Source organism: Eumetopias jubatus, unplaced genomic scaffold, assembly GCF_037043125.1.
Source record: "Eumetopias jubatus isolate StellerSeaLion01/CBP00866 unplaced genomic scaffold, mEumJub1_p1.0 scaffold_12, whole genome shotgun sequence".
In the NCBI taxonomy this organism is placed as follows: Eukaryota; Metazoa; Chordata; class Mammalia; order Carnivora; family Otariidae; genus Eumetopias; species Eumetopias jubatus.
In genome coordinates, this window is record NW_028274818.1 from 28,849,050 (window position 1) to 28,858,717 (window position 9,668).

The 9,668-nt window shown below is 53.8% G+C and overlaps 1 protein-coding gene across 2 annotated transcripts; it reads left to right on the plus strand.

Annotated features, from left to right (window-relative positions):
* The first annotated feature begins 491 nt into the window (after positions 1 to 491).
* On the plus strand, positions 492 to 8,157 carry TNNI1 (troponin I1, slow skeletal type). 2 transcript variants are annotated; one of them, XM_088016660.1, is made up of 6 exons: positions 492 to 524; positions 3,956 to 4,018; positions 4,661 to 4,792; positions 5,644 to 5,733; positions 6,927 to 7,103; positions 8,050 to 8,157. In XM_088016660.1, the coding sequence occupies exons 3-6, from the start codon at positions 4,667 to 4,669 to the stop codon at positions 8,155 to 8,157; spliced, it is 501 nt and encodes a 166-aa protein (XP_087872786.1). In that variant the 5' UTR covers positions 492 to 524; positions 3,956 to 4,018; positions 4,661 to 4,666. The 2 variants fall into 2 exon arrangements, with proteins under 2 accessions (XP_087872786.1, XP_087872785.1); XM_088016659.1 differs by lacking the exon at positions 492 to 524 and adding an exon at positions 1,764 to 1,778 and having other exon boundaries at positions 3,977 to 4,018.
* Positions 8,158 to 9,668: the final 1,511 nt, after the last annotated feature.

Genomic DNA, 9,668 nt, shown 5'->3' on the forward strand with positions numbered 1-9,668 from the left:
CCTCAGAATAAACAGCTGGTGATAAAATCTAATTTCAGCCAAATATCTGGGGAATTTATGGATTGGATCCTACCTCTCCCACTGCGCCCCGGGGTGACAGCTGAGACTCTGGGGTCACACTCCCTTTCCCCCTCCTCCGCCCCAGGCCTCACCCTCCCTAGGTGGCAGAGGCAGAGGTGGGAGGCCCAGAGGGCTTTCTGACAGTGGGGGGAGATTCAGGTCAGGTGGCTGAGCCCCACTCATGGGCTGGGGGAGGAGGCTCCACGGGCGCACAGGGAAAGGAGAGAATTAAGGCAGAGGCAGGAGGTGGCTCTGGAATGAAATGGCTGGTAGCCACTTTACAATCGTCCTTTAGATTTTGCCCTCCCCTGTACCAAACCAGGTTCCTGGGCCAAATTCAAGCTCCTGATCCTGTGCTCCATGCCCCCCACTCCCACCGACATACCCACAGCCCAGCTCCGGATTCCCGTCCTGCCTCGCACGCTTGCCCCCACCAGATTTGTCCTTCTTCCCCTGGGCTTTTGCACAATCCCCACCCTCTATTAGAATGCTCTTTGTCCAGGCCCAGGCAAGATGGTGAGTTGGGTCTGGCTTTGGAGTATCCCCCTGTGCCGCCTCAAGGACCCCCTTCTTGGCCTGGGTCCCCCAGCTGTCGGGACTTAGGGGGAGCCCCAGGACAACCCAGTCAGGGGACTTCAAACTGTGCTCCACAGCCCGGGGTCCTCACAGAGGGCCACGGGCTTCTACGTACCCCCTTCAGCCTGTGCCGTTTGCTCGGATTGCTTGAATTTGTTTTGCTTCCAAGTAAAATTTGGTTTGAACAAAGGGTTTAAGAGCTTTTTTAAGTGGACGACAATTTATCTCACCTCGATTTTTGCAGAGAAGAAAACTGGCCTGGAGAGGGTCAGGATGAAGATGAGAGTAGAAGGCAGGATTTGCCTTACCTGCTGGCTTAAGCCCCTCCGTGCAGGGCCTCCTCCCTGCTCCACCCCAGGGCTGCCCCTCACACTGCCGTCTGTGTGAACGGCACCCCTGGCACAAAGACATGGCCTCGCATGGGAATAGCGCCCCCTGGAGTTGTGCCATATGGCAGTTACCTGCGTTTCATCTTTGCTCTGTGCCACTCCACTTTCAGATTTTCCTCTCTCTGAGAACTTCACCCTTGTCCACAGGAGAGACTCTAAACTCAGCATGTTGTGGAGGGCCCCATGACCTCACTTTTTCAAATAGATTTCTATGGATTCCATTCTGTTCCCCATGAGGGTTGGCAAACTTTGCTGGAAAGGGCTTGATAGTAAATGTTTTAGGCTTTGCAGGTCATATAACGTTCTGTTGCATATTCCTTATTTTACAACGCTTTAAGCAACAAAAGGCGGGGGGGGGGGGGCAGGGGGGGCAGGGGCAGATTTGGCCTGGGGCCTGTAGTTTGCAGATCCCCACCCTACATACCTGTCCAATAGAGCCACTTAACAGTTCTTATATTGTTTCTTTGCTTTTCTAAGATTTCTCTCTCTTGTGAGCGAATGAGTGAATGAATGAATGAGTGAATAAATGAAAAAAAGAGAGTATCAATGCACAAATATTTATCCCTTCCCGACCTGTTGGAATCCATTCTGTCTGATTTCTTCTTCCTGTTATCTGGCTCTCCCAGGCTGGGTGGCTGACACAGTCCCAGGGCCCAGCAGGGGTGGGAGGCAGGAGTTACAGCTTTTCCACATTGATGCTTGCTTTGTACCTCCAGGTGCTGCCCCCCGACCACCACCATGCCTGAAGTGTGAGTAGCCCCATCCCTATCTCGGGCTTGGAGGAAGCCAGGCCCTTTGCTGCAGATTTCAACCCCGTAGGGGAGGCACCATCTGTCCAAGCCCTGAAGCAACTTCCCAGGAGAACAGATTTTAACAGAAGGAACAATCCTGAGTACCTAGGTCCCCTGTGCCACCACGTGTCCTCCTAGTCTTTGAGCAGAACCCATGCTCCAGGCTGCCTGGGGAAGACCTTTGTGGCCTCTTACAGAGTTTTTCTCTGCGCAGGCCAGATGAATTGCGTGTGCCAGGCCATGGTTCTACTTTGACCCAACAGATGAACAAAGCTTTGGGAACTTGCCCACAAGGCCAGGGACGGGAGCTTTCCCATGCTGGAACCCTATGTTGAGGCTTCCTGGAATCTCCAGCACTCTTCCCCAACTTACAATGGCTAGCATCTCCCAGCAAGAACCTCCAATAGCCCAGAGGGCCACTGGAGTTTTATTCTGTTCTGCTGGAACCCTTGAGCTGGTCCCCCTGCCTAATGCCTGATGTCCTTCTGGTGTGTGGTTGTCACCACACCGCCCCTGCCCGGGCTCATCCACATGGTCCCGCTGTTGCATACGTCATATGAATTGTTCACACTTTGTCTTTTGCTCTCTCCTCTTGTCTTTCCTGTGGTGGATGCCTGAAGCGAGGTAAGTGGGATGTGGGGTATTTCACCCATTCTTGCTCACTTGACTAGCCCTGAGGGACCGTCCTGTTTTTTTGCAGAGTCAGTCCAGTAACAAGGGATCATCATTGGGTTATTCTACCCCTTCCCAATGACCAAACATTGAGAGAGGAGCAAAGAGGTGTCCTTACAAATCCCCTCAGGTTTTAGATAACTCTGACCCTGAAACAGTACTGAGAACACAGCCTGTATCCAGTGCAGGGTTGGAAACTGCAGGGATCGGGCTCTGAACTGACAATGGTGGGAATTAACAGCACCGACGGAGGGGACATTTGGTGCGGAGATTCTCAGAATCGCATACACCATTTTTCAATAGCTATATGAATTTCTCAGTTTTGCTGAGGCTCATATTAAAGTGAGCTGCCACTGATCGATGGTCAGACGAGATGGCCTAGAAGCTCACCAGGTGGTGGGGAAACAACATTGCAAAGAAACATTTGCCATGGGTACACAACAGGGTGTAAACTGTGAGTGGTAATGACCATAGCAACAGGCCATTTCTCCCACAGGCACGCTAACCTGAAATGTAGCCCTGCCCTCGCTTTAGGAGAGGAAAGGACAGACAAACCATGCTGAACAGTCAGATTAGAAGTCACACGTTCCATCCATAAAATATGAAGCCCATTTTCTCCCTTAAAGCCTGCTCACTTCTGCTCTCCCAGCACACAGCACAGCACCAGTAGATAGCTGCTCTCTGGCAGCAACCAGAATCGACAACCTATGGTCAAGAAGAGATACAAGTGCTCAGAAGGCCTCACAGCCTCATTAGTTAGAGGTTGAACAGCCCTCCTTACTGTCACCTCCCCTGGAGTGGGGGGGATGCTGCCGCAAGCTAAGACTTGTTAGAACATACCTAGTTGGCAAGAATATATCAAGTATTTTTAATAAGAAGAGAAAACAATGTTTTTATACCTGAGAAAGATTAATATGGATGGTGTTGACATTAAAAAAAGTTGTGATGTCTAAAAAGATACACTTCTTGATGTATGAAATTCACAGCTTGTTTCTGGACACAACAGAACATCAAGGTATTGGTACCTTACTATCCAGAGTGCTAAGCAGGTACATCTGTTTCATGCTTTTTGGAGGATTTGCACGTCCATGATGTCATTCTGTCTGTAATAATTCTGTGAACTGAGGAAGGTGGGTCTCAGCATCCTTATTTATAGGTGAGGTCACATGACCCGGAGGTGCCCATAGAGGTCACATGACCCGGAGGTGCCCATAGAGGTCACATGACCCACACAGGATCCCACCAGCACTAGAACCAGGATTGAAAGTGAGGGCTTCAGCCTCTAGGTCAGGGTCAAGGTTGCTGACTACAGCATTCCTTGAATTTGAGGGGTTAAATCACAAAGAGGAGGGGCCTTTTAAGGGACCCTATGGCGAGGAGCCTGGGTAATCATGGTGAACCTGGTGGGCACGCACGCCGGCCTAGACCGGATTTTTCCAGTTTGGCCGCCTCTATCTCACCACCTGCCTCTCCCCTTCTCACCCTCAGAGAAAGCCCAAGATCACGGCCTCCCGCAAACTCTTGCTGAAGGTGAAGCTTTGTGCTGGCTCTGGGGGGACATCCAGTGGGAGACAGAGGGGATGTGGTGCAGACTGTGCAGGGGTGTGGAGGGTCGGGGGAGGGTGAAGACGAAGGAGGCCAAAGTGAGGATGATGAGGAGGGAGGCCGGCAATTGCCTGGAGCCAGGTGGTCAGTGAGTGGAAACCTGAAACTAGGGAGACCTGGCTCCTGCCCGGGTTCTTGAGGGGAGGCAGTGACCAGCTCCAGGGTGGTAAACCACTGGTGGCAGCCAGAGGGCCTTGCTTTATTTTGGCCAGAGTTTCTCTCTTTGGAGCTCTGTGGGCCAAAACACGCCAGAAGTGGGTACAAGGAAGACTGTGAGGGAAAACAGCTCCAGGGTCCGAGAGATGCTGTGTGTGGTGGCTCAGTGTGTGTTCTTCCCTGGCCCTGGCTGTAGGCAGCACACACATCTACAGGCCTCGGGACCGGCTCATCCACACGCTCCCAAGGGTGCCTGGTCGGGGCGCTGGCCAGTACGAGAGGGCGCGTTGCTTGTAGAGCCAGAGGCAAGAGCCGGTTCCAGCCTGGGGTCCTCCTCCCCTCGTGCCCTGATGCTGGGTGGGGAAGACAAGAGCCCTGGGCCCCTGGCTCAGCAGGCTCTGTCCTGTCCAGAGCCTGATGCTGGCCAAGGCCAAGGAGTGCTGGGAGCAGGAGCATGAGGAACGGGAGGCAGAGAAGGCACGCTACTTGACCGAGCGCATCCCCACGCTGCAGACCCGAGGCCTGTCCCTCAGTGCCCTGCAGGTGAGTCTGCGGGGCTGACCCCAGGGCCTGGGTGGCAGGAGCCTGCACTAACAGCGGAGCTCCGGGCTCCGTTCCTTTACAAGGGGCTCTTCCCTTACACGGTCCCATGTCACCGCATAGGCCCCTGGGAGGTGGTGCTGGTAGATTCCATTTCACAAGTGCAGGGAGGGAGCCTCAGGACCTGTCTGTCCTTCCCCTACAAATAGGTTTTTAATGTTTGAAAGACACTGATAACTGTTTATTTTATTTATTTTTTTAAAAAAGATTTTACTTATTTATTTGACAGAGAGACACAGCGAGAGAGGGAACACAAGCAGGGGGAATGGGAGAGGGAGAAGCAGACTTCCCGCTGAGCAGGGAGCCCGATGTGGGGCTCGATCCCAGGACCCCGGGATCATGACCTGACCCGAAGGCAGATGCTAAACGACTGAACCACCCGGGTGCCCCCTGATAACTGTTTAAATGCCAGCGACTGCAGAGAAAAGAGACTGGAAAGAAATACACCAAAATGTCACCAGGGGTCACCTCCCACTGGTGGCATCACTTGTTATTTGTAGTTTATTCTTTTTGTTTAATACCTAGCTTTCACATTTTCTACAATTCGCTTATATTATTTTTATTGTAAGAAAACCTTTTAAAGAAAACAATGACATTCCGAAAGGAAAACAAAGGGCTTATGCAGGGAGCTATCAGCAGCCCATGAACCTCAGAGAGAAGGGGCATATCAGCCCCTTTCCAGAATGCAGGTTTTGCAAAGGCACTAGGCAAGGAGGCGGGAAAGGGAGGCTGCGGTCCAGATGACTCCTCTCCCCTCTTTGCTGTTCCTGCCTGATTAACCTTGCTTCCCCCAGGACCTGTGCCGGGACCTGCACGCCAAGGTGGAGGTGGTGGATGAGGAGAGATATGACATTGAGGCCAAATGCCTCCACAACACCAGGGAGGTGAGCTTGCAGGAGGGGAGGGCACGGCTAGCAGAGGCTGGGTGCATGGTGGGGCGATGCAGGGGGTCGGGGGAGGCTGGCGGCGGGACGTGGGCACTGGTGCTGCAGCTGCGGACTAGGTCCCCCTCCTTCTGCAGGGTTTGGCAAGTGGCCACTTGGGGAGCTCTGGTCCCTCCACTCCAGCCCCATAGGGCTGGAGATGGGCAGAGAGAGGATAATCACACAGATGAAAAGCACAAACTTCCTCCCAACCTGCCACAGGGGCTCTTCACCTCTTTGTTCACCCACACAAACAGTCACATGCTAGTTAATAATATCTTCCCTTTGTGAATGGCTTTCATGTGCATTGCATCCTTTGATCCTCCCTACACGCGTGTGGATAAAGGAGGTGCTATTATCTGCACCTTACAAAGGAGGACGCTGAGGTTCAGAGAGGCTGAGAAATTTGGTCCAGGTCACACAGTGGTGGTTATGGGAGCAGGGCTGGTCGCTGCCCCCCACTGCAGTGCTCAGCGCTCCCTCGGCGAGGGGTGTGGGAGCGGGAGCTCCGTGCTGACCCTGCTCCCATGTGGTGGGGCAGAACACGGAGGGCAGAACCCCTGCTGATCTCGTGGGCTGCTCCTGGGTGCTTGTTCAAGCAGGGAGGAGGGGAGGGCATGGGATCAGAGACCACTCTGTTCCTTCCCATTTCTCCCCAGCAGGAATGATGATTTGTGACATCACAAATCTCCCCAGAATTCCCTCCAGAGATAGCACCCTAGAAACTTCATCCCCCCCACTGGACTTAGGCTATGCTCTCAATGAACTGCTTTGAAGGCTCATCGGGAGGGACTAGTTAGAAGCAGGAATGGGGCCCCAGGAATAGGAGGAAGCAGCCCCACACTCCAAAGAGGGCTTTCAAACCAGACTTGTGCTGAGTTTGGTGGGGCTGCCCCATCTATTCACATAACCATGACAGAGATGGCTAATGGGCTTTATCTGTCCATTTACTCATTCATTTGTTTATCAACAAGCATGTTGTGGCTATTCTGAAAGTGATGGGGGGGGCGTCTGAGTGTCCCAGAGGGTCTGGCCTGGAAGCTGGAGAATGTGGGGTGTAGCTCTGGCTGGAACCCTAGAAGTCTGAGATCCTCAAGAAGGGTGCTCTGGGGGTGCTCCCTCTCCCGTGAACCCCTGCTCCTTCTCACCTGCAGATTAAGGACCTGAAGCTGAAGGTGCTGGACCTCCGTGGGAAATTCAAGCGTCCACCACTGCGTCGGGTCCGGGTCTCAGCTGACGCCATGCTCCGGGCTCTACTGGGCTCCAAGCACAAGGTGTCTATGGATCTGCGGGCCAACCTGAAGTCAGTGAAGAAGGAAGACACAGAGAAGGTGAGAACCCCTCTTCTCAGAACCTTTCACCCCCTGTCCTATCACCTGTCACTCTGTCACATAGCCTCAGGCAGGAGCTCCTGTTGGAGGCCAGACAGACTGCTAGAACATTCTAGAACCCTCTGGGAGACCAGTGATGAAGTCTTGTGATTCTGTTTTGGGAGAAAGACTTGCTCCCTTCCCTCAGGCTGCTCTCAATCTGAGAAGGAAACCGGGACCTAGACGAAGCCAAACCAAGCAATAAAGTAGAAACTGCACCCAGTGTGAAGAGAATGTAGAGTTGGGGTGACCAGGGAGATAGTGCCTTCTGTCACTACTGGGGAAAAAAAGACAGCAGGTCATTGTGGTCATAGAACACATGAGCACAGACATTAGAGAACTGAGTTCAATCACTCATTCAGCAACAAATCATTCAAAGCTGATTGAACTCAATATATGTGCTCAGAATGGATGGGCTCTAGAAGGAACATGAATGAAAGACATGGTCTCTGGCCCAAAGAACTTCATAAAGAGAAGAGATGGCAGGTAGTATGCTGGTAAAATGGAAAATGAGCCAGTTTAGGGAGGAGGAAGGCTTCTTAGAAGAGGTGGCCTTGAGCACCAGACCAGGAGGTTGGTGTGGGTCTGGAGGCAAGGCTGGGCTGTGGTTCACTGGGGTGGGAACTGACCCCGGCATCCCGCTGCGATCATCCAGAACTCCCAGCTGACACAGCTTCCTTCTTCTAGTGGAGCCTTAGCTTGTCCTGTGTCTACCCCAAATGTGTCCTTGGGCCTCCCCAGTTGGGCAGGGGTGTTGGGATTTCCTCTTTTCGAAGAGGCTGACTTTCCCCTCACCTAGTTTCTCTTGTGCCTGGAGGGCCCCCAGCTTCCCTCCAGCCTGCTCAGTCTCTGACGTGTGTGTGTGTGTGTGTGTGTGTGTGTGTGTGTGTGTGCGCCCCCCCCATAGGAACGGCCCGTGGAAGTGGGTGACTGGAGGAAGAATGTGGAGGCCATGTCTGGGATGGAAGGCCGGAAGAAGATGTTTGATGCCGCCAAGTCTCCGACCTCACAGTAGAGGTACCTAGAGACCAGCTCCCTTCTTCTGGGGCCTACCAGAATCTAACAGATAATAGGGGCTCCAAGACGATGGCCGGTGGGTCGGGCCCAGTGTGGTGCATTGATGGGGGTCACCTCTGGTCAGTTCGGTCCTGGCTCCAGCCCCTGGAGACCTTGGGTGCATCATTTCTGCTTTGGGACAGTTTTTGTTCCCCTCGTCTATAAAACCGGAGGTTGTATCAGATCAGTGTTCTCCAAATGTGGTCCTCGGTCCAGGAGTATCAGTTCTACCAGCAAATGATCTGGCTTCACCTGTGAGCCGTTGAATAGGCAACTGGAGGGGGGGGCGGGCAGGGACAGCCCTCTGGGTGATTCTCCTGCAAGACCTTGAGAGCCACTGGGTTGGATGATCCCCGAAGCCCTCTCGCTCTGACTCTCTCAAAGTCTAAGCTTTTAAAAACACCTCCTGGTAAAGTACCCCAAACTCAGAGTCCCTGGTCCCAGGGGCTTCCATTCAGAGAAGACAAGACCACTCCCTCTCTGAGGAAATTGCTGGAGAAAGCAGCAAAGTGAGGCTGCATAAAAGCCCCACGGGAGTGCTGAGGTGCTGTGCAACAGGGCAGAGGTCTGGCGCACAACCCTGGCACAGGAGGCTTTCCGGAGGCCTGAGCTCTCCAAAGAGGAGATGGGCAAGGAGATACAGGAGGAGATACAGGAGAAGGGCGCGTTTTAAGGCTGAGGCGGGACTTAACCAGCCGTGGTGGAGGAGCCACAGTGTGGAGAGCCGTGGCAGGGGTTCCGAAAGGGGAGGGGAGGGAGCCTGGGCCCTGGGCTGAGAGGCTGAGGCTTCATAGGAGCCCCTCTGGATGATGGTCCAGCCGGGATGGGGGGGGTGGGTGCCAGGGGTGAGAAGTCCCAGAACTGTATGTCCCACGGGGAAATCAGTAAGATGGCTTCTGCCTCTTTGTCCCTACAGGCCGGCTTGCTGCGCTGTGCTCTGGGCTTCCGCTTGTGCTCCTCTCTCCGACCTGGCTCACCTACCTCTCTGCATCCTACCCTGCCTTTCTGGAGCCTCCCATCCTGTTTCCACTCTCCCCTCCAGCCTGAGTGCTCTCCTCTGGAACTGGGATTAAACAGACACCCAAGAGGACAAACAGCAGTGTCTGAAGACCTCATCCTGGCAGGGTGGAGACCCCGGCCAGCCGCGGTGTAGCCAAGCTGAGGAGGAAGAGGTGTGAGAGCACCTTCCCTCTGGCCCCTTGCCACATCCCTCCACTGCTTCTGTGACATGTAGAGTGCCCCCAGGTATCACAGCTTCTCCATTAAAAACCAGGGTCCTGGTCATTTCTGTAGCTCTGGCTGTGAGTGCTCAGAAGAAGCAGGGAGTCTAGAGAGATGGATGTGCTGGGCTCCAGGCAGGAGCTCAGAGTTGGAATGGAGGTCTAAGGAATTGGCAGCTGTCTGCTAAGGCCCCTCGGGGACCCATTCTGCTCAGTCCCAGTGGCATCACACCGCACCCCGTCACCACCC

Excerpts from the sequence above, each read along its gene's own strand:
- TNNI1 (XM_088016660.1), top strand. The coding sequence starts at position 4,667 with ATGCTGGCCAAGGCCAAGGAGTGCTGGGAGCAGGAGCATGAGGAACGG. Across the intron at positions 4,793-5,643 it reads TGTCCCTCAGTGCCCTGCAG|GACCTGTGCCGGGACCTGCA; the intron begins GTGAGTCTGCGG and ends TGCTTCCCCCAG. Across the intron at positions 7,104-8,049 it reads AGAAGGAAGACACAGAGAAG|GAACGGCCCGTGGAAGTGGG; the intron begins GTGAGAACCCCT and ends CCCCCCCCATAG.